Source organism: Osmerus mordax, chromosome 11 (assembly GCF_038355195.1).
Source record: "Osmerus mordax isolate fOsmMor3 chromosome 11, fOsmMor3.pri, whole genome shotgun sequence".
NCBI lineage: Eukaryota > Metazoa > Chordata > Actinopteri > Osmeriformes > Osmeridae > Osmerus > Osmerus mordax.
In genome coordinates, this window is record NC_090060.1 from 8243338 (window position 1) to 8268105 (window position 24768).

A 24768-nucleotide genomic window follows, 5' to 3' on the forward strand; every position below is an offset into this window, starting at 1 on the left:
CTGGAGAAGCTTGACGACGTCCTTTGGAACGCCAATCCTGATGGCGTTCATGCCATGGTCGGTTTCGCTGGAGTCAGAGATTGATGGTCATCGTAGGGCTTTATACAGTTCGAGGGAGGACCCGTCTGGGGTCAGATGTGGATTGGGGGAAGCTGGGTTCTCAACTCCCCCCTCCTTCCTTCACACCTACCAAAGGTGTGATCTGATCTCTGGCTGGTTCATTCGATGGTTCAAATATTGTTCTGGACATCTTGACAGTTACAAAATATAGTTGAATGATTGTTTTATTATGATAGCTTCGTGTAGATACCAAGAATGACGTGGTTATCTTTCAGGAAGAAGGAGTTGTTACTAGAATCAAGATTTCAGTGAACACAACATTAAAACAAAGTAACAAACATGACACAAATATCCCTCTCTAAATCAGGCCCTTTGAAGCTTGCAAGCTAGCAGGAGGGATGATTATGTAGATTGGGGAGGTCCCCCCCCCCCCAATTCTATGGTTCCTTTGCATCTGCGTTTGGTGGGTAATCAGCTGAGAGTGTCACAAGGGCTGATTAGGTTTGTCTGATGTGATTGAATCACTCTTCAGGTGTGGCAAGATGTTGGCTCCGTGTGGTCTTGCGGACCTCACTACACCTTAATATTGCTGGCCGTGTGTGACATTCAGTAGCAATAGAAAAAACGGACTTGACAGCATTTATGCGAACTTTCTGCCCAGGTAACATCGATTTCATCCTAAATAAATAGTGTCCAAGTATATACAGATAATGTAAAGCCAGTGGTTCGTGCCAAGAAACGTTCGGTATGTTTCACCAGAAACAGTGCAACAGTAAGATCACCTCAACGTCAATAACACATAAATAATAACTGTATTTACTGACAATTGATCTTACTGTCAACAACTGCAAGACAACGGGCTGTAATTGCCAAGCGTGAGTGGGGAAGAACTGGCCAGATCAATTCCAAAGTGGCTCCCATGTAATACCACAGAGAGAGAGAGAGAGAGAGAGAGAGAGAGAGAGAGAGAGAGAGAGAGAGAGAGAGAGAGAGAGAGAGAGAGAGAGAGAGGGCGTGGGCGACGAATCGAGACAGCTCTCGGGATACATGAACTTTACGAGTGGCTAGCAGCGAGACGCGTGCGCCAGTTTAAAAGTGAGAGATTGAGGTACGAAGACATCCTCTACCTCCGATTCTGTCCATCGTTATTCTGCGGACAAGGACTATACGGGCTTGCAGAAGATAATATCATCATCAGTGCCAGTTGGTGAACATTTATCGCAGAGGACAGAGTTCCATATTTAGGGTAAGCCGTCGTTACAGTAGTTGTTACTCATTGTTATTCACTTAGTTTTAAAGGTTTAAAGACGGAGAATGTTGTGTTAAAAAAAAACGGGCAACAATGGAACCCCAAATAAACTGTTTCAAATGACAACTTTTTGGGAGTAATTTTTAAAGTGACTTTTCAACCGTTTGAGATTGCTGTAACAGTAGGGATTGAAACAATAGAAATTAAGACGGTTTAAAGGGAAAATCCATTGAATCACGCTCTGAGTCAGTGTCTGTGGACCATGGGTCTCAACAAGTTGGCTTTCCTCCGGTGCTGCTGCAGTTGTGTGATATCCACTGCCCGGTCGACAGGTCCCTATGTTGCGCATCATCACGCAGTAATGCGAGTCGCTTTAATGGAGGACATCCAAGAACTTCCTCACTGAGAGTTCCTTATCTTTCACATCCTTCCAGACAATCACACTACACACACACACACTATACACACAGTCTATCGCTCTCATTTACTTACTCACACACACTGTCTCTCACTCACACAAAACCGCTCTCTATAGGTCTGTCTCTTACACACACACACACACACACACACACACACACACACACACACACAAGGCACCATGTACCCTAACGAGTCTTGTGAAAACAGCACCAAGATCCACGTGGACGGCAACCCGGTGGTCAGCACCTTCATGTTCGTGGCCGGCGTGGTGGGAAACCTCATGGCCCTCGCCATCCTGGGCGTTCACCAGAAAGAGCGTCGCACCAAATCCTCCGTGTTCTGCATCCTGGTGACGGGGCTGGCTCTCACAGACCTGCTGGGCACCTGTCTGTTGAGCCCGCCCGTGTTTGTCTGCTATGCCCGCCGCTCCACCCTGCTGGGGCTGACAGGCGACCATCGCCTCTGCAACCTCTTCGCCTTCGCCGTGTCCTTCTTCGGCCTGGCGTCCATGCTGATCCTGTGCGCCATGGCGGTGGAGCGTTGCCTGGCGATCAGCCACCCGTACTTCTACTCCAAGGTGGTCCGCCGGAGCTTCGCCAAGGCGGCGCTCTGCCTCATCTACCTGTTCACCGGGGGCTTCTGCTCGCTGCCCTTCATGGGGTATGGGCGCCACAAGCAGTACTGCCCGGGCACCTGGTGTTTCATCAAGATGGAGACGTCGGCGGCCGGGGAGGAGGGGAGCGTCCTGGCGTTCTCCCTGTCGTACGCCTCCCTGATGGCTCTGCTGATCGCCGCCGTGTTCCTGTGCAACGGCTCGGTGATCGTCAGCCTGTGCCGCATGCACCGGAGCCTGATGACGCGGCGGGGGTCGGTGGTGACGGCGGGCAGGAAGAGGAAGATGAGCCTGTCGTGGTTCGGCCAGGGCGAGGAGGAGATGGATCACCTGGTGCTGCTGGCGTCCATGACCGTCATCTTCGTGGTGTGCTCCCTGCCGCTCACTGTGAGTGTTCCCTTTGACCTCTTGTCCGTGCTCTGTGTGTGTGTGTGTGTGTGTGTGTGAACGGGGGGGGGGGCTTGGGTAGAGAAAGAGAGAGAAAGCTCAATTAATTAAATTCCCTCTTCTTTCTAAGGGATTATGTGACTCTGCTGAATCAATTCACTGTTATTTAAAGCCTCATTGAATCTGCTTTGTAAATGACTCTTTCATTGAGCCAGACTGAATGATCAGAAGAATCGTTAATGGATTATTACTGAATCCCTATGGGATCCACACTTATGCCGTACGCTGCCCTCCTGTATGCTAATCTCCCGGTTTCTCTCGGGGGGGGGTTCCTCTCTCCCTGTTACATAACTATGGTTGTTTACACAGTAAGACAAACTCATGGTGGTTATGACAATGTTGTTGTCGTGCCTCTCACCTTCCTAACGGTGGACAGGTGTGGTCCAAACCTGCATGCCCAGGTGGATAGGCTCTGGCCCCGCCCCTTTCCCAGAGCCTCTCCCTGAACCTAAGGGCGTAGCTTAATGGTACCTGTGTGGAATCCTCATAAGGGATGTTTGATAATGAAGACACCAGTCAAATAAGAAGTGTGCTTTCTTTGTTTGTTGTATATTGAATCTTACAGAGAACTTCATCACATCTGTCTAACTACATATTAATAACCTCATCTATTTTTATGAAGACTGCCTGTGGTTATTGTTTAGGTGTGCAAGTCACATGCAAGTGACCTATTTAAGTAATCGCATTTCTGCCTGTGGTGTTTCCATTCCTCTCTCTGGCCGCATGTCATGTCTGAAGATAATGATGACAACTGTAGCCTGTTCTGTCAGACACCGTAGGTTGAGTAGAGAAGGTTAAAGTGGGACATGCTGGTTCTTGGTCGTCACGGAGCACCAGACAGGAACCTACTCTAGCAGTGCTGTGAACTAGTGAAGGGTTCTAAAACAGAGAGCAGACGCTGAGCAAAGTTCTGACTAAGGAGTTCTCGTACAGCCTCGTAAATTGCTGTTGGATAAAAATGCAGATAATTACATACCTGACTCAACGACACTGCGCTTGAGGTGTGTGTGTGTGTGAGCCTCACGTGTGAGGATGAGCAGGCCCACAGCAGCCATGAGGAGCAGAGCTGCAGCAGACACCACCACCATCCCCCAGCTGCACCAGGTAGCACGCAGACGCATCACACACACCCCAAACAAACTCTGGCCTGGGACACACACACACACATACACACACAAACCCTGGCCTGGGACACACACACACACACACATACACACACAAACCCTGGCCTGGTGTTTCTGTGTGTTAGTATGCGTCTATCTTAGTGTGATTGTGGGTGTTAGTTCATGTGTGTCTAAGTGTGTGTGTCTCGGTGTGTGTTTGAGTGTGCGTGTGTTAGTGTGTATGAGTGGTGGTGTTGTGATGGTCTTGTTTCTTGCCCTGCAGCCCCGGGCTAGTAGCAGTGTTATGAGAGGCCTCAAGGGGACTGGAGGCTGTTTAGACATGCTGGAAACCTGAACTCAAAACATGAAAGAAAGAAACTCTAGATCTGTGAACACAGAGGCATACACATACATGTCCCCCCTTCCCAACACACACACACACACACACACAACAACAACAACTCTGAAAATACACACCTTGGGAGTAGGTGTGAGCACACCTACCCTGCACACCAGTGTACCGACTAACGCTTTATCACTAAGTATACATGCTGCATTGACCATGCATACTCCATTCAAATACTCCTCTAATAAACACACCTTTCTTTACTATTCCCTCACACACATCCTCACACACATTACCACGTCCAATTGATCAGACCCACACCCAGCCTCTAGGCCTTATTAATGACCTCCATGCTTGGTGGTGTAACAGAATACACAGTAGAACAATATTGAGGCCAGAACACAGATGGCACTCCTCCCTTCCTCTCCCTGTCTTGCTCTCTCTCTTTCTCTCTCTCTCTCTCTCTCTCTCTCTCTCTCTCTCTGTCCTCTCTCTCTCTCTCTCTCTCTCTCTATCTCTCACTCTCTGTCCTGCTCTCTCTGTCTCTCTCTCTCTCTCTGTCTCTCTGTCTGTCTTGCTTTCTCTGTCTCTGTCTCTCTTTTTTTGTGTTGGGGCCTCTACTCTCAGACAGCTTGTGTAATAGAGTTGAAAGAGAGAATGAAGAGATTAACATTGTGCATTTGGCTGGTAAGAAAATGGTTTAGTTTCAGTCTGACCATGATAGAGGGAGTGAGGATGGAGGTGGGTAGGGAGGAGGAGAGGGGAGGAGGTAGGTGGGGAGCCGAAAAATAAATGCAGGAGAAAGGAGGAGTAGAAGCATAATGACAGAGGGAGGGAAGGGGTGAGGGAGCATCAGTTCCCTTTATTGTACACCAGTTGATGAAGCTCTTCAATCTTTTTTTTTTTTTTACTCGCCCTCTAGTAAGGTTGTGTTGAAAGTCAAAATGTTTGTGGAGATTGTGAGTCTGTTTGCTCAATGTCTCCTGAAGGACTGAGGGTTTCAGAGAAGGGCTGTGGGCAGACGAGTAGACAGGGATGGTGTTTGCTTTGTGGATTTTGAAAAGGGACAGAAATTCCGTAAAATACTGCTTAACTTAATTTTTCGGATATGTCAATTTCAGAGTCTGTCTGTCAATTGCAGTGTCTGTCTGTCTCTCTCTCTCTGTCCTTCACTCTGTTTATCCTTTTGCTGCCTAAGCCAACATTCCAAACATTCCATATGCTGTTGAAATATGATATTCATATTAATATGCAAATTTTATGAATTTTCATATTAAATCATACACCTTAACTGTTGACACCATATTGAAGAACAGAACTAGGGGATTTTTATGATGTGAATAAATATATGATTACTTAAGGCAAATCATATTTTATCAAGGTGATTTCAGGCAGCCATTTTTTACAAAAACTTCTCCATCCACCATACCTCATCAGACAACTTCATTTTTAACCACTTTAATTACAAGATGGAGGAAAACTTTGAGCAGGTGGAATATCCACACATCTGTGGGCAATGTGGAACAGAAGACAGATTAGAAATATCATATTTTGATTAAAAGTTATGACCATTCTAGTGACTACATGGAAACACGTGGAAACATGGGGGAAACCTACATTTCTCTGCCCCAAAAGTAGCTAGCGCTATGGCTGGATACTCCTCTCGATAACTAAAAAACGTTGGAGTTTCTTCCACAATCGACCGAATTGGCCAAACAAGGCATGTACATTTAGCTTACAGTGTATATAATTTAGCTAGTTAATGTTGTTTTTCTAAGTTTTTTAGAAATCTGCTCAAATCGAGGCTAAACAGTGCTACTAACGTCATTACTGCCTGTCCTGCCGGACACGGCAGAACGCGAGTTTTTTTCTGGAAAAAACTCGCATCACTCCCACAAACAAATTCTTCGTAAGTAAAAAGTTTAGACTTTTAATTGACAATATTGACAACACATATTAATAAACTTGTCTTTACTCAGAATATCGTCTCAGATTTCAATTCGAAGCTGTAAATCTAACACTGTAGGCAATCTCCCATGGTCTCCGCTCTGGCTCCGCCTCGAAAAACAATGGCTGCCGTTGCAGACGATACATTTATTTTCCCCTCCCAGTAACCCCTTAACCAATGATATGTACTTTGAGCTTAACTTGTCATGAGTATCTGGCAGTTTTCAGAAATAAAATCGGTGATTGGACGGCAAAGATATTAAGGCGGGTCTTATGGGTCTTTTTCGACCCATATTTGAATGGGCCGGCTAGTCTCTGTCTATTTCTGTCTCTCTCTTTCTCTATATATATTTTTTCTCTCTATCTCTCTCTGACTTGATGTGCTGTGTTAGTTCTGGTCACTTACAGAGTAAATCTACTCCCTCAATCTACTTACCTAGCCCTTTCAAATAGTCTGTCACCGTATTGTAACTTTGAACCCAAATGTTTTGAAGTTATCCAAAGGAATTTAGGAGTGTTATCAAATCAATGCTACATTCCTTTGACCTATCCTGCCCTACCTGTGAGGTCTGCTCTACCCTGACCTATCCTCCCTTACCTGTGAGGTCTGCTCTACCCTGACCTATCCTCCCTTACCTGTGAGGTCTGCTCTACCCTGACCTATCCTCCCCTACCTGTGAGGTCTGCTCTACCCTGACCTATCCTCCCTTACCTGTGAGGTCTGCTCTACCCTGACCTATCCTGCCCTACCTGTGAGGTCTGCTCTACCTTGACCTATCCTCCCCTACCTGTGAGGTCTGCTCTACCCTGACCTATCCTCCCCTACCTGTGAGGTCTGCTCTACCCTGACCTATCCTGCCCTACCTGTGAGGTCTGCTCTATGCCCAGGCCCCTTCTCTAATGGGCTGTGTCTCTGTTCTCTTTCTGCCTGGACACACACACACTCACTCATCTACATGATGGCTTGTTTGTGTGTGTGTGTGAGCGCGCCTGTGTGTGTGGGAGGGAGCTACACGATTTACAGTCAAATGGCTGTCCTGCATTGTAGAGGCTCTGTGAGCGTGCCTGTGTGTGGGGGCTGTCCTGCATGGTAGAGGCTGTGTGAGCGTGCCTGTGTGTGGGGGCTGTCCTGCATGGTAGAGGCTGTGTGAGCGTGCCTGTGTGTGGGGGCTGTCCTGCATGGTAGAGGCTGTGTGAGCGTGCCTGTGTGTGGGGGCTGTCCTGCATGGTAGAGGCTGTGTGAGCATGCCTGTGTGTGGGGGCTGTCCTGCATGGTAGAGGCTGTGTGAGCGTGCCTGTGTGTGGGGGCTGTCCTGCATGGTAGAGGCTGTGTGAGCGTGCCTGGGTGTGGGGGCTGTCCTGCATGGTAGAGGCTGTGTGAGCGTGCCTGTGTGTGGGGGCTGTCCTGCATGGTAGAGGCTGTGTGAGCGTGCCTGTGTGTGGGGGCTGTCCTGCATGGTAGAGGCTGTGTGAGCGTGCCTGTGTGTGGGGGCTGTCCTGCATGGTAGAGGCTGTGTGAGCGTGCCTGTGTGTGGGGGCTGTCCTGCATGGTAGAGGCTGTGTGAGCGTGCCTGTGTGTGGGGGCTGTCCTGCATGGTAGAGGCTGTGTGAGCGTGCCTGTGTGTGGGAGCTGTCCTGCATGGTAGAGGCTGTGTGAGCGTGCCTGTGTGTGGGGGCTGTCCTGCATGGTAGAGGCTGGCCGGTACATCTATCAGCTTGGGTCTCTTTTCTGTCTCCAACAAACAGACGCTCAGGCAGGCGTGCCGTGGTGGTTGGACCTCTGTGTTCACCAGAGGCTGAGGTGAGGCTAATATGAGGCCTAAATGAGGCTGAGGTGAGGCTGAGGTGAAGCTGGGATGTGACTTGGTCTCCAGCAAATGAAGATATTTACAGGTATTGATCTCAGATGCCTGCAGGGAAATAAAGGAGTGGCCTGACTCTGAAGCAGGACATCTAAGGCCATTAGTCCTCCATTCCTCACTCCTTCCTTACCATCCTCCTACTTTCCTCATTCCCTCATTCCTTGCAGAAGGCAGATGGAAGGATGGTGGAGATCTGTAGAAGAGAAATACGCATGGCCCTTGGCTGTTAACTGCCCCCATTCTCAATAACCACAATGGTGTGTGTGTGAGTGTGTGTGTGTGTTGGGTGGTTGGAGGGGTGTGACATTGTCCATCGCCAGGGGACTGTGATATAGGTGAGGATCTAACCGCCTGTGACTCTTATTCCTGCCGACTGCTACGACTTCTCTTTTCTCCAGCCTTATCTCATATACCCTCTCTTCCCCCCAGGCCAGGTTAGATAAGCCCTGTGTCGTTGTCCTCCCTGGCTCCAGCTGGAACACACACTGTGTGATCTCCACCAGAGCAGAATCTGGAATGAGGATCCTCCTGTCTTTGTCTTTCGCACACTAACATGACCCACAACCCAACCCACACACAAGCACACTGGAATGGATCGGGACGTCCAATAAGCTCATCTACCGTAGGTGTGATGGCCAGGTGTCCATATATGTTTTGTGTATATCGTTTATATATTACATGCAATACACACACACACATAAACAAGTATGTGCACAAACACAACCACACACACATTTGCAGAACGTGTGCACACACAAGCAAATCCAGTGTCTCTCGGTGTGTGGGTACCAGTAGCAACAGATTTAGCCCTGGGGCCCCTAACACCAAGTCCAGATGTGGCTCCTTGCTGGCCTGGTGGGTTCTGCCTCCCTGACCCAGCGTGTGCTGCTCAGTCTGAGAGCAAGCACACAGGAACGTCACACAGGAAGAGATGCTTCAAGTGAGACAGGAAGGAGATGGCAGCAAAACACAACCGTCACTGGAGATTGTGTGAACATTTGTGTGCGTGTTTTAGAGAAGTTAGGACGAGGGGTTTGCTGATTGCTCAGCAGGAGGCAATGAAAATGGCATGGTACAGAGTCAGAGACTAATATAGAGACAGGAAGAAAGAAAGAGAGAGAGAGAGAGAAAGAGAGAGAGAGAGAGAGAGAGAGAGAGAGAGAGAGAGAGAGAGAGAGAGAGAGAGAGATTCAACGAGGAAGTAAGTAAGTAAGTAATACTTTATTTATAAAGCACTTTTCATACAAGAATTGCCGCTCAAAGTGCTTTTCATAAAATCAACAAAAACAATAATACAAGTGAATAGATCTAAAACATATAACAAACCACTAGCCGCACTCTATCTGCGGTCTCTTGAATCCGTCTTAGATCCGAGCTGCAACTTGTAGTTTCTAATAACAAGTGGGGTCAAAGAGTGAATGTTTGAGGGTGGGGGGGAGGGGCTTGTGACATGTCTGTACAATCTCCTGTCTCTCTCACCTCTGGTGCAGTCAGTTGGATGACGAATAACTCCATGGGGGGTTGGCCAATCATGATGGCCACACTTAAGGTCAACACACAACCCCAGTGATAGATAATGATCAGACTAGGGAATAGGGTTCGTTACCTTGTTTTCAAAAGGTTTTCAAACAAACCTGAGATTATTTTATCTGCTGGTGTAACTGTGAGTCTCCAGAGCTGCTCAGTCCTGCATCTGCACAGCACATTTGTGAGGAGCCAATGGAAGGGTTCATTTGAGATGAAATGTGATAGAGTTAGCTTCTGGTGAGATAAGATAAGAAGATAGACGGTCGTCGGTCGGCCAACGCTGGACCTGGTCGCGAGTCTCCCGGTCCTGTCCTACATCTATAAAGTTGAACAATGGATTTTGGTGTTTCAAAACCCATCTACACTGTATGACTATGTTTAGCCTGTTCTGCTCCTCTCTCTCACCAACCGTCTCTGGAGGAGGGGATCCCTCTCTGGATTGCTCCTCCCAAGGTTTCTTCTATTGTTTCTCCTGTTGAGAGTTTTTCTGGGAGTTTTTCCTTGTCTTCCTTGAGGGTTTAGGTTGGTTGAGGGGCAGTTCTATGGGCGTATGTGAAGCCCTTTGTGACATGCTTGCGTGTAAAAAGGGCTATACAAATACATTTGATTTGATTTGATAGACGACAGCTTCAGTGAGATTGTGGCAGATAAAGCAGATGATTAAGGATCAAAACACTGTTTGGAAAGAGGACAATAAGCTATGTGATCAGAACTGATCTATAATCAGTTGTATCATCAGATGAATTATTGATTGTTGTTTTACAGTTGTATGATGGGTTCACTGGAACAGATTGAGTGAACTCATTTCACTTTTTCACCTGCAAAAAGAAAAGATCTAACACATCACCATACAACACACTCACACAGTGCACACACTCTGACACAGTGTAGTGCGCTTTCACACATACCCTCACACATACTTACATACGCTCTGCCACTCCTCCACCAGCCACCAGCCACCCCTCCCCCAGCCCCCCTCCCCCAGCCCCCCTCCACCAGCCCCCCCTCCACCAGCCCCCCCAAAATGTGTTGCGTCATAGTGGAAGTTTCAATGCTTCAGCCAGGAACGTCCACTATTATCAGGCTACGTTTACCTTAAGGTGGTTGTCGGTTATTGGTCATTCCAATCAGGAACAATGTGGTGTTAAGGTCCGGTTTTGACCATTGACCCCTGACCTGTGGCAGTGTTTAGTGGGGGATGTTCCCTGTTTGGGAGAGTCGACAATGGTGATGGAAGATGTGTGGATGATGAGTGGACGACCTCTGGCTGACCTGGACTGCTGCTCAGCCTGGTCATCAGCCTAAGGACTAAGCCTATTGATTTCCAGGTAGCCCTTTACTAAATAATAGATCAATCAGCAATGTTCTGACTGACTAACATGATCAATACTACAGTATTAGATCCATGGAATAAACTTTTGTTTGTTGATTGAATGACTGATTGGTCTATCGACCAGTGATTTGTTGACTACAATCAGGCTTAATGTCAGATCTCTTACATACAATACCTTCTAAACTCACATCTTGTTCTGTTTGCATTGCACTCTCATAATCAATTTAAAAATCAATTCACTTCTTTACTAAGCATTTTAAATGTAAAAATTCCTTACTCCGGTGTTACTGCTATAGACCATTAGCTACCGCTATGTATTTAATTAAAAAATGCATTCATAAAAATATATCTGTTGAATCTCAACCAATCGCAAAGTCCTTTGGCCCATCAACTCACCTTATAAAATGTTAAAAACGCCACTGGCAAAAAAAGGTATACATATCTGAATGCAAGTACAAAGCCAGTTGGGGTGAATTGCAGTGCAGTGCCCATTCTCATGAGAGCCATGGTTCCATCTCTTAGTGCATCTCAACATGGTGGCAAACACGTTTATATTTATTTATCTCAAGCCTACAGTGCCTGCAGTCCATAGATTAGAGTGCAGTCTAAATAGGATAGATTTGAGCACAGACTACAAAGAGTAGAACTCTATGGATATGAGGTACTCTGTCAGTAAGACCCCTAGCTAATAAGGCTAAGCACTTTACCAGCCCAAACATCCCTTCAAACATGGCCATTAGGAGACCAGGTCAATATAAACATGGTTGTTCTTATATGGTCCAGATCTGATGTGGTCCCATTGACTCACTCCCACATTAAAATCTAGAGCTATGCACAATACTTCAACAGGAGTGTAAGTCCCTTAAACAAGAGTGTATTTTTTGAAGTCCTGTGCATACAAACAATGTTTTCTTGTAGGATATATTATCATCAAGACAGCACGTCTCTCTTGTGGTAGAGATCTGTATCTCGGAGAGACTAAGACCGAGCATAAACATACATGAGTCAATTCAACAAGACTAAAGAGAGATCATTATCTGGCTACGTCCATGTTTGATGATCCTTATCGAAAGTACTTGTTCAACCCCCTTTCTGTGTGTGTGTGCTCTGGTCTGATTAGCCGAGTAGCAGAGATATTGAGAGATTCTTGGTTTGAAGAGTCATTACTTATTTGTTAGACAAACAGTCTGGTAATGGCCTTGAATCCTTTGCAAGCTACCAGTCCAGGCTGATGATTTGAGAGTGAGTCTATTTTCATTATTTGTTTTTGCACTCACCCCCACCCTGTCTGTGTTCCACGTAGGACTTCTCTGAAATGAGAATGGTCTATTAGGCTGTATATCTCTAAAGGCTGTAAATCTGGAGAGAGACGGACGTTAAGTACTCAAACATTGGCCAACTGTATTCAAGCACCACAACCAGAATTTCCAGTCTGCTCGATTTGTGCATTCGGCCTAAAAAAGGAGTGGGTAGCAGAATGAGAGAGAAAAGAAAAACACTGTATAAAGAGAATAGTATCATATTTTGGTATGCTCAGTTAACTGGTAGTTGTTGTTATATTATTTCTGTGTTTGAGACCCATATACATGGGAACCAGAAACTGGAGAGGAAGCAGTCAAACTCACTCTATTTTCTGAAGGGTCGTTTGTAAAGCGGACACAAATAGTGGAAACTACACTCCTCAATGAGCTACTTTAGCTATGGAACTCACTGACACACTAAGTTGTGGATTGGGTGGAGGTCAGAGGAGATGACAGAGGAGATGACAGAGGAGATGACAGAGGAGATGACAGAGGAGATGACAGAGGAGATGACAGAGGAGATGACAGAGGAGATGACAGAGGAGATGACAGAGGAGATGACAGAGTAGTCGGTGGGGTTTTGGGTGGTCAGATGGGATTTCCAGCTCTTTGTTGTGTCTTAAGAACCTTTCTGACTCAGAAGAACTGTCTATGCAATATGTTGTGGACAGAGAGTGATACAGAGATATCTGGGAATGATTAAGGATGTATTAGTAACTATGTATGGGAGTACACCCAAGCACACACACACGTCTACCACAGCACGAATATCATGAGAAAGAGCCATGCATCAATCAGACGGTCATCAATAAAAACTTGAATTATGTTTTCTCACATGATCAGTTTGACACCAGGCATGCATATGTTTGGCAACTTACTCCAGGTCTCTGATGTTGCTGCAGACTCCTAATTTATATGGTTTGTTAGATTCCTCTGCCTCTCTTCCCTTATTCCTTTCCCTCTCACCCCCACATGTCCTCTAAGTCATGTCTTGAATTATTTGAGGTTGTGGGAAAGTGCACTGTAACAGGTGGATGGAACGATTGCAAGCCAGAACATATTCACCATGGCACGGGCTCGCACTGCGCTTCACATCCATCATCGTAGCACTCAAGGTGAATGGTTGAATAGCCTAAATGTTAGTGGTAAATGATTGAATTCAACATGAAGGTAGTAGACGGTGATCTCCTTCAAATATTGACTGAGGTGTTCAATGTGACAGTTGTTGTCAAAGGTGGATATTTTTTGTTACGTGTCAGTTAGAGTTTCAGGCTTATCTCAGGAGAACAATTGGCCCACTTGTCTACGAGGCACTTAGCTGTTCTCTTTGCATCTAATCTCTCCCTCCCTCTTTCCTTCTCTCCCCTCCCTTTCCCATGCTACAAACCAACAGTTTCTTGGGATGTCCTAATATAACTCTTCCAGCAGACATGCAGAAGAGAAATACTGCACCCCTTCAATAACTGAGGAGGCAGGGGGAGATAGAAGAGGAGGCAGGGGGAGATAGAGGAAGAGGCAGAGGGAGATAGAGGGAGAGGCAGGGGGAGATAGAAGAGGAGGCAGGGGAAGATAGAAGAGGAGGCAGGGGAAGATAGAGGAAGAGGCAGGGGGAGATAGAATAGGAGGAGGCAGGGGGAGATAGAGGAGGAGGCAGGGGGAGATAGAGGAGGAGGCAGGGGGAGATAGAGGAGGAGGCAGGGGGAGATAGAGGAGGAGGCAGGGGGAGTTAGAGGAGGAGGCAGGGGGAGATAGAAGAGGAGGCAGGGGGAGATAGAGGAGGAGGCAGGGGGAGATAGAGGAGGAGGCAGGGGGAGATAGAGGAGGAGGCAGGGGGAGTTAGAGGAGGAGGCAGGGGGAGATAGAGGAGGAGGCAGGGGGAGATAGAGGGGGAGGCAGGGGGAGTTAGAGGAGGAGGCAGGGGGAGATAGAAGAGGAGGCAGGGGGAGATAGAGGAGGAGGCAGGGGGAGATAGAGGAGGAGGCAGGGGGAGATAGAGGAGGAGGCAGGGGGAGTTAGAGGAGGAGGCAGGGCGAGTTAGAGGAGGAGGCAGGGGGAGATAGAAGAAGAGGCAGGGGGAGATAGAGGAGGAGGCAGGGGGAGATAGAGGGGGAGGCAGGGGGAGTTAGAGGAGGAGGCAGGGGGAGATAGAGGAGGAGGCAGGGGGAGTTAGAGGAGGAGGCAGGGGAGATAGAAGAGGAGGCAGGGGGAGATAGAGGAGGAGGCAGGGGGAGATAGAGGAAGAGGTAGGGGGAGATAGAGGAGGAGGCAGGCGGAGATAGAAGAGGAGGCAGGGGGAGTAGAGGAGGCAGGGGGAGTAGAGGAGGCAGGGGGAGATAGAGGAGGAGGTAATAGGGACAGGATAGTGAGGGCAGTATAGTGAGGGCAGGATAGTGAGGGCAGGATAGTGAGGGCAGGATAGTGAGGGCAGGATAGTGAGGGCAGTATAGTGAGGGCAGGATAGTGAGGGCAGGATAGTGAGGGCAGGATAGTGAGGGCCCTACTGAACTTTGTCTGGACAGGGCCATCTGTGTAGTTCTCACCGTGTACATTTCCCTCTTTCTTCCTCTATTTCTGTAATGACAGTTTTACTGTGGAGGAGGTGTTTGTGTTCCCAACCACAGCTTTTTATTTCCACACTTATCAGGTGGGAAGAGGGACCTTGAAACTGGTAAATAGATTTGTTATGAGTTGTGGCATTGTTCTGTTGTAAACCTGCCACAAGTTACAGTCAGATAATTTTCTTACCCCATTCAATATTGTATTTCAAAATCTTGTGGCTCAAGTAATCAAGCCTTCTATCAGCATAGGACTGAAGCAGCTCAGAGAAGCTGTGAACCAGCAGATATCGCCCCCCCTCCGAGGGTTTCAAATCACGACTGCTCACTTCCCTGTTTTGGGTTATGTAGCGAACACACATGAGGAACCTTCCAGATCCTTCAAGAACCCTCCTGAGCGAAAAGCGCAGGGCTCCAGGAAGATAATTGTATCCAGATGATAAGGAACCCGTTGAGATTCTGGCTTGGCTGGGACTTCAGAGACCTTGGGTCCCTTAATTAGGAATTATGTGCCCATTTCTCCTATTTTCTTTTTTATATTCCCCCCCCCCCCCCCCGTCTCTAGCCTCCACTTAGCTTTTTCCTGTCCATCCCCGCATCTTCCCACTGACCCCAATTCCATGGTTTTTCGTCACGCACCCTAAAAGATGACGTCCCTGAGCAGAGTACAAAGCCATGTCTGTCCCTTACAACCATCCGATGCATCCGCAACAGAATTTCGACAGCATAGTGACTTGCCTCATTTCCAAATAGTTTTCCATGTCTGATGATATCAGTTGAGGTCTGCACTCAGGGAGCTAAGTGAGCGTGTTACATGGAAGTACTTATCTCTGGGCCCTGAGGAACCACACTGCCTCTGCTGGGTCTGTCTGAACAGCAAGAAACCAACCGTGAACCACAGTGGGTGGAAGGTTACTCATTGGTCACTGAGCGTGACAGGGCAAAGGGGAAAGATGGAGTGAGGAAGAAAGACAGTGAGATGTAGAAGGGTGAAGGGACAGGTAGGGAAAATTAGATGAAAGTAGAGGTGAGGGGGGAGAGAAGAATAAGACAGTTTGACAAAACAGAAGACAGTAAAAGAAGAGAAAGAGGGGGGAAAGAGAAGAGAAAGAGTTAACAATGGACAGATGGAGAGAAAAGATAGTAGACTGTTATTCATCATAGCAGTCAACAGGTGGTCACTGGTACTTGCCTCGGTACTGGACGCTTTTTAACAGCCTGGGGTTTACGATGCTCTGTGCACCAGCTGGTGTGTGTGCGTGTGTTTGTGTTCATGCGTGCGTGTGTGTGTGTAAATTACATTCAGTTTATACCCTGATCAATCACCTCAGGTGGTGGGTGTTCAGGACAGACGATTAAGTACACTGGCTATCCCATAGCCAGGGGCTGCATCTGTGTTTGTGTGTCTCCCTCTCTCTCCCTCTCTCTCCTGATGAATGTATCAAGTGTGTGTGTCAGTTCAGCTAAATACTCAAGGCTCATGTATGTGTTTTATTGCCTGTTGGTGCATGAACTCAATGACCCCTAAGGACAGAAGTGTATCATTCCAGAGATGGAAGTCTTTTTTTACACATCAACTAGTCCATGTTTGGACGCCACATCACAGTTGGAGGTGTTGGACATAACCCAGCAATGCATCTGTTATCTCCTACATACCTACATACAAACGGTTTACCCCAACCAGCTTATGGACTAAGCACAGCCTCGACTGTAATAACTCTGTGTGATTTGTCGCAACTGAGTGAGTGACTTGTTATGAGAGCTTACTAATGTCATACTGACAACCAGGACTGATGTGAGTCATTTAGGAAGTGTGCACTTTCTAATCACACTGCAGATTGACCATGTTACCAGACAGCATAGAGATGGCCAAGCTTTACCCAGAAAACACAACCCAACATCCCCTCAGGGCGTACCAAGTATATCATGTTGTTCTTATGTATTTTTCCTACACATCCAAGCCTCGCCAGTTGATTTGAAATATTATGATGTAACAATACTGTGTTCCTTCAGCACATGCTTTTATCCAATTTTATTTTAGGAATAGTGTACTTTGAGGTTTTGAAGCACTTCCTCTTCCTCTCCCTCGTGTGGTGTGAGATCCTCTGTAGGATTTAGAAATCTTTGTGCATCCTGCTACAGATGGCATGATCACTCTTCCATTCCACTATTCCTCTGCCAATACTAATACTAGCCTACCACATGCCAAGGCTAACACAAGCCAACTGTCTGTTTCATTCCACCTAATGATCTGTTTCTCTCTGACTGCTCACACACACACTTCCCTCTTTCCCAGTCTTGCTCTCTTTAACTTTCTCTCCCTTCTATCTCCCTCCATTCGTCATTTCCTTTTTCAGTCTGGGAGACATGCAGTGCATCTTGTTTCCAATGGCCGTGTGCGTCAGAAAGGCACAGGCCATGACACCATTGACTAGTCTGTCATTGTACATTCTAATGTGTGGTTTGTGGGCATCTTCTGAGGCTAGATCCATGTCCATCAGTCTCAATACACAGGTCTGAAAACAATGGAAAGGTTGTGAGTTCTGGCCAAGATAGAGAATGATGTTTTGCTGGTATTTGTTATCGTATTGTTTTGAACCAAACTGCAACCACATGGCCTGAACATACTATGACCCTCTCTTTCTCTCTCAGTCTCCATCTCCCTAACATTGCTTTCTCTGTCTCTTTCTCTCTTTCTCTCTCTCTCTCTCTCTCTCTCTCTCTCTCTCTCTCTCTCTCTCTCTCTCTCTCTCTCTCTCTCTCTCTCTCTCTCTCTCTTTCTCTCTGTCTCTCTCTCTTAAGGTTATGTTAAAGGAAACTTTAACATAACCTTAAGATTGGTTATTATATATACATATATATATATACACATACACATGTCAGTCACACACACAGTATATGTTGTGTGTGTGCTTTGTTTGTGTGCATTGTGTGTCTAGGTCACTCACTGTCTCTCAGGTAAAGGGCATATTGATACTTACTGGGCAGCAAGGTATGCCCTGTCTCTTTCTCCTAGGAGGATTTTTACCTTTGAGAGGTCACTAAGACCTTTGAAATCTGAGATTACAGAGTGGAATTTGTTACAGTAACCATTTCTTATATCACTGAATGTTTCACATTGTAGGAGGAAGTGCATCTCTCTCTCTCTCCCTCTCTCTCCCCCGTCACACACATGGTTCTACACATCTGGACAGTCAGCTGTCAGCCTTCACATGCGCTCCATGCTGGACAATCAGCCCTGGCAGCAGCCTCCTCCTCTCCAGGACTATGCTGGCTCTATCAGCCCAGCCTCTCAGGTTACAGCAGGTTCACAGTCAGGGCACAGATAAGCAGAAGGTGCCGCTCGTAATCCGATCTGGAAAATGAAGCTGAAGGGAAGTGAGACCAAACTCCCCCCCCCCCCCACGCCCTGCCAACACTCTTGCTTAACCTTTTCTTCGAACTGTGAAAACGTTCCTCCTCGGTCGTGTAGAAGTGCTGAGTCTTGTCATGTCCTCCTCCACTTCCTTTTTCTGCAGAGTCACAGACGTAGCAAGGCTCAAACCTCAGTTTCTATAGAGATTACTGTAATACAGAAAGCTGTCCAGAGCTGTCCTTCTACAGTTTTAGTTTGTATTTACACCCCCTCTTTAGACTCCAGCTGCCTCTTGTCCTGCCCACACACAGGCACACCCACCCACACACACATGAGGAGAAAGAATGGAGGGGATAGAGGGAGGGAGGAAGAAAGTGGACTGCAATAAGAGGGCATTGATTTGTGAGTCAAATACATGGCAAATGACTGAAATAAAAAGAGAAGTGAAAAGAGAAGATCGAAAACAGGAAGTGAGTAAATGGGAAACATGTGGGTGAGAGGAGAGATGAGGGGAAGACAAATGTGTGTCGAAAGAAGAAGAGAAACAGATAAGGTCAGATAGGAAGAACATCCTCTGTTCACATTTAGACCTACTCCAACCTCTCTGCTCTACACGCATCTGCTCCACTGCCTGCCAGATAATGATCTTATCATATGATGAAAGCCACGCTTGGTTAAACAGATTATTATCAACACGTACATGCAAGTACAAAAACGTGCCTGTAAAGCACGTACAGTATCAATACGTGGTATCTTGTCATGCACAACTTGTCAGAGTTTCCGTTCCCGTATGCCCCAGGGTTGCCATGTTCATTTACCCCCCACCCCCCTCCTGGGAGTTTCCCCTTCTCCCCTCCCCCCAGTGAATGAGGGCAGCGAGGAGGGCATGCTGACTCACTGTCAGAGACCATTGTGTCTCTATAGCTCACAGAAGACAGGATATGTAGATTCCTTAAATGCACCTGCAGGCAAATAGACAGACAGAGAGAGAGAGAGACTGGATCTGAAGACTTGAGCTTTCTACAGGAACATTCACACAGAACTTCCGGGAACACACATGACATATAGCTTTGGTCCTGATGATGGAATGTTGTGATTGACGACGTGTTTCTTTCTAATGCATTAGGATTTCCCAGGAGGAAGCTTCAGTTAGTATAGAAAAAACATCTTTGGGTGGTCGTACAATGGTGTGGAGAGAGATATATTCTGCATTATGGCTGGTATTTTGGGAACTGGAGGAGGCACTGATCTCATCCTCTTGGTAAATGGGAAGAGGGAGGAACAGAGTGGTGAGTAATTAGAAAGATGAGATCTGGAAGAAGACAGGAGGTGTGAGAAGGTATGACAATCGAGAAAGTTAGGATGGAAACGGAAAATAGTGAAAGTGTGAGGGAGCTCAATGGCCGGGCCTGTCATTCAGGGGAATTTTCTATTATATCACTCTTGTAAATAAGGTTATTTCTGTAACAGTTTGACTGTTGACTGTCAGTTTCAGTGACAGTTCGCTCAGTGGATTTATGGTTACATAAATCCACTGTTATGGGAGGGAACATCTCATGTTATGTAAACACCGGATGAAAGAGCTGATTACCTGGACACAGCTTATCAGTTTGAAAGAGGAGACACCACAGAGAGAGAGAACCCAGACCAGCATCCTGATCAGGCCACCAGGAGCAGAGCAAACACAGGATGTGGTGGCACTCACCAGGCTTGGTTTCCACAGAGGATGCTTTAGAAAACACTGACATGACAGTAGACAAACAACGTTCACATCCGAAAAAAGCACAACGGCACACAGCCACAGCAATACAGACATACAGAAAAAATGCACAAAAGCAACAACATAAAACGAGCAGGTTAAACAAAGCAGGGCATTAATAACATAGGGAGTCAGGGGGGATAAAAATGTTAAAATCACAAAGCAAGATAGATATTATTTACAACAACCACAATCAAGACACAGACTGACACTGGCAGGTATGAATCTCTCTCTCTCTTTCTCTCTCTCTCTCTCTCTCTCTCTCTCTCTCTCTCTCTCTCTCTCTCTCTCTCTCTCTCTCTCTCTCTCTCTCTCTCTCTCTCTCTCTCAGTATTATGGCTGTTGTTTAGTAGTACTAATGTTTACTATTTTACCATCCAGTAAATGAATAAAGCATTTGACCTTTTGGGACGTCATGGTCTCCTCCAGGGCCGGCCCAAGCCTTTTTTGGGCCTTAAGCAGAATTGATTTGGGGGGTCCTCCGAATTTGTGTAATTACCATTAACATAATATATATAATTTTTAAATTAAGCTGTAATTTCATGTGCTCTTGGGGGCCCTCTGGTGGCCACGGGGCCCTAAGCAGCCGCTTAGTTTGCTTATGCCTTTGGCTGACTCTGGTCTCCTCCCTTTCCAGTCTAATGACCTCTCAATGAAACAGGATCTTTGAAGCTCCCAGTTCTCCTGGAGCCAAGATGTAGGCTAATGGGCTACACAGGGTAGCCATTATGGGTCCTGTTTCCTCACAGGCAGGCCAGTTATCAGTTGTCAGCAGCCTCAAATGGCTTCTAAAGCTGCCATGATGTGGTGTCAAACGCACACAGTCTGGGTTCCCCAGAGTCCCTGGGTCCCAGATGAGTGGAGACATCCATGGACGTCATGGTAGTGTGTGTGTGTTGGGGGGTGGGGGGCTGGGTGGTATGGGTGTATGTTTGTCCATGCGTTAGTACCACTGCTGAATCACCTACACACACACATAAACACATGAGCATGGCACCTACTTACGATTGTTGAGCAGGGCCTGGGTGTTTAGGCTCCTGGTGCGTCATGAGAGTTTATGATCCATGATGTAGCACCTCTGCTCACTCAGACCTATCCCAGTACATCAGCTATCTAAATCACCCGGAGGCGCTATTGGCTCATTTACATCCCTTTTCTCCAGTTGAAGGCCTCATTGGTCAGTAAACATCACCCCAGGGATATCCCCCTCTGTTAATGAGATGGTGAGAATAACTCACATGGACACACACGTGTGAGCTATTAAAGAGAAATGTCTTGGACTTCATTTTAGACAATTTACCATAATTTTACTTAAATTACCACCAACTCCCCAACCGTCGCAAACAAAACACAATGGCTGATATGCGTTGAAGATCATCCAAAACACCACACCCAAACCCCCCTAAAAAACAGTACACCAGTCAGTTGGTGTCACAGAATCATACACTCTCCGGCCCTTCTTCTCTCTGTCCTGTCTGTCTGTATCTGTCTCTCTCTCTGTGGTGTATCCTTCCCAGGCCCTAGCAACAGGGGAAACATTGACTGGTCTCCACTACAACAAGCCCCGGGGGAAGGCCATCCACTGAGGTTATGTTTGTTGAATCTATCACAGGAGAATCAGTTGATGAAGAGGTGGATGGGGGGGGGGGTTAATGAAGGGAAGAATAAAAGACTGATCTCCCTCTCTCTCTCTCTCCACTCTATTTCTCTTAATCCATATGCAACCGATTCAAGCGGTGTTTGTGAAAGGTGGTCGTTGTGTGCCTGACTCAGGGGACCCTTTGTTCAACCAAAGTGGGGCAAGAAAGGAGGAAGATATTCTGACGAGCATCGTGACGACACCTGTTTCACGTATACCCACCTCACACACACATATCACATCCGAATTTAACCACCCCCCATCCCCCTCTCTCTCTTTCTCAGATTGCCGGGTTTGTCAATGCAGTACACCTGGTAGGGGATGACCAGGAAAACCTGCTGGCGTTCCGTTTCCAGGCGCTCAACCCCATCGTGGACCCCTGGGTCTTCATCATCTTCCGCAAGTCCGTGCTCCGCCACCTGCGCTCCCTGCTGCGCTGCCGCTTCACTGGGGGGGCGGTGAAGAGCACGGCGGCTCACTGCGCCCTCACCTCAGAACCCCAGGCCATCCCACCCCTCTCCAGCCCGTAACCCTACTCTAACCTGCCTCCCTGACAGACTGGCCAGACCCTAAGAGAGGACAGGAAAAGGACAGGATTGTACAGGATTGAACGGGACAGCATTGGTTAGGACCGGACAGGACAGATACGACATTGTTAGTTTCGGACAAGGCAAAAGATGGAAGAAGCATCAGACACTGGATGGATTGATGGAGAGCAGAGCAAAGCCACTACGTCTGGCCAGAGAAGGAACTACATGATCACCCAGCTCTTACTGTGGGACTAGCAGTGTCCTGTCCTGTCTACACCAAAGCAAAATGACCCTTGTTGTAAGTGCACTGGACCTCTGCTATTATACAGACATTAGAGTACTGAGTTACATATAAGAACATGTGAGTTGTTTTACCTGCTTCAGGACCGTTTAAACAATGTATTCCAGATGTATATGACCCATTATCTTATTACAACCCGACGGGCATTCACATTATGCAGAGGCTCAGCACGGGGATTCCAGGCTTTGCAACGCTGTGCTGGTACCGATTCAATGCTCTGTGTGGGTGTTGACAAAGTAGGAAGCTACGTGCAGCTACTGCCAATCCCGACCTTCGTTATTACCGCCGCACTGCTCCATATGTGAATGCCCGATTACATGAATGAACATAACTTCGACCCGAACAGAGGCTGAACTGGCCTGAACTGCAGATGACAAGTTTCTGTCATGAGAACCTGCAGTGTTATGGACTATGAACCCCTGTGTCACAGGGTTTGACATGCATGGTAATCACCGCCATAATCATAATTGCTTCCTGTTCAGAGGAAGTTAACCAGGAAATGCAACAACATTGCACTGGGTCCCTGTCATGGTCACTAGGGCCTACATACCAGGGGACTGATTGTATTTCTATATCTCTCTGTCATTCTCTCTCTCTCTTTCTCTGAGCTCATTAAGCAGATTCCACCTGTATTTGATGTGACTGAAATTCAATCTTCTACAGCATTTCTGCCCCAAGTCCTCCTGTGTTTGTGTCTGTGTGTGCATGAAAATGCGTTCATGTCGCTGCATGTTGAGGGAGAAGATCAATGAATGTCATTGTATCCATAGAGGACCACCATTACGGCGCATGTGACGTCGGCTCCCACTCAGATGTCTTCAGTCCAGCTCCAACATACAGACCTGTACAGACAATAATAGCTGAACAAAACCACTGCTTGTTCAAAGAGCTCTCCTCCACTCTCTCACTCACCTCATCACCTGCTAGAGCATTTCATTCAGCTGCCAGGGTAGGAAAGCTAGAGTCTTACAAAAAGACCTGACGTTATTATGCATGCATTTCTGTGTGTGTGCGTGCGTGTGCGCATGTGTTGCTTTGTATGAATGCGTCCGTGTACTCTGTGTACTCTGTGTGTGTGCGTGGGTGTGTGCGTGTGATGTTTCTGTTTGACGTTTTAAGGTACCTAAATAAATCTTGCTAGATATTTTAGCTACCTTTGTGTGTACAGAATTTCTGCCCTATAAAAAGTCATCATAATATGTGTGTGTGTCTGTGGCTCACAGTACTCTTTATAGATAAGTGCTGTGGCATGCACTGTGGCTTAGTTTTGTGTGTTAGTGTCTGAGTGTGTTTTGTGGCATGTGCTCCAATGGTAGCAAGTCATGTGTTGATGTTTTTTCCTGCCTTGCATGGCTGTCCTCAATTGCCAGTTTTTGCATTCTTGCACTTTTGGTTCAACTGTGAGCATACAAAATTAGATTTTGCAGTATTGAGAAAATGCTAAGTCATAAATAAATGTTGTGTATAAAATCCTGTACTGATATGGTTAGATGTAAACTGATGTATGAGGTAAAATATATAATAAATTGATACAACTCTCCGGTAAACCTGTATGATATTATATAAATAGCCTGTCGTAGATATATATAACTTAGATCAAATCACCGAAATGTTATTTTCCTGGCTGCACTACGTTCAACTTTCAAAGTAGTGAAATCGATCTGGATGTGGTTTTGTGTTCAGCCAACCTGCTTTCCCTAATCTTATAAACCACTTTCACTTGCTTCTGCCCTGCTATGTCGGAGGTTAAAATACCACGGCATCCACCGTAGATAATAATGTCCATGCCTGCTGTGTCAGCGTATCATAACCCCTCCCAGGTGGGAGTATCGGCTACATGGGGCGCTCGAAGAGAGGATCGTAGACTGTAATCAAGGCCCCAACCCCGCCAAACAGTCTCCTGACTTGACCAGTCTTTCCCGGAAAACCGTTAAATGAGCTGTGAGAACATTAGCCTCTCCGGGAGCAGCGTTGAGGATGCTACTGGAGCTGGAGGCAGTGTTGGGCCTGATGTACTCGACAGGCAATGTGTGGGATGTTAAATAGAATGACACACTCCCAAAATCTAATTATGAACGTTGGAATCTCTGTCTGTGTGTGTGTCTATATTTTCTGGGAAGCTACACGGAACAGAGAATCAGAACACGGCTTCTCCCGAGTTCTCCCCTCCGTCACCCCACTGATACCCCCTCTACAGTATTTCTGTCTCTCATCATTTTTGTCAGGCAGACATTGTTCAAAGAATATACACTTTCCTGAACTTATAACAATTCTGTTTCTGAAAAAGAATTGGGGGTTTTCTCATGCAGAATAAGTCAGTACAAATGGGGTAAGTTGACAGTCAGTGTGCCCCTAACAACTGTTGCAGCAATTGGATATGTACTTGAGACCTTTAGCTCGAGGGAATTTCATTCATTGGAG

The 24768-nt window shown here is 46.8% G+C and overlaps 1 protein-coding gene across 1 annotated transcript; it reads left to right on the forward strand.

Moving 5' to 3' along the window:
• Positions 1-1765: 1765 nt before the first annotated feature.
• On the forward strand, positions 1766-23884 carry ptgir (prostaglandin I2 receptor). The gene is made up of 2 exons (XM_067246505.1): positions 1766-2729; positions 21801-23884. Exons 1-2 carry the CDS (start codon positions 1908-1910, stop codon positions 22044-22046), a joined length of 1068 nt encoding a protein of 355 aa, XP_067102606.1. The 5' UTR covers positions 1766-1907; the 3' UTR covers positions 22047-23884.
• Positions 23885-24768: the final 884 nt, after the last annotated feature.

What these genes read in the sequence shown, in the direction of transcription:
- ptgir (XM_067246505.1), top strand. Translation starts at nt 1,908, where the DNA reads ATGTACCCTAACGAGTCTTGTGAAAACAGCACCAAGATCCACGTGGAC. An exon ending in TGTGCTCCCTGCCGCTCACT is followed by an intron (nt 2,730 to 21,800) that starts GTGAGTGTTCCC and finishes TCTCTTTCTCAG; the next exon opens with ATTGCCGGGTTTGTCAATGC.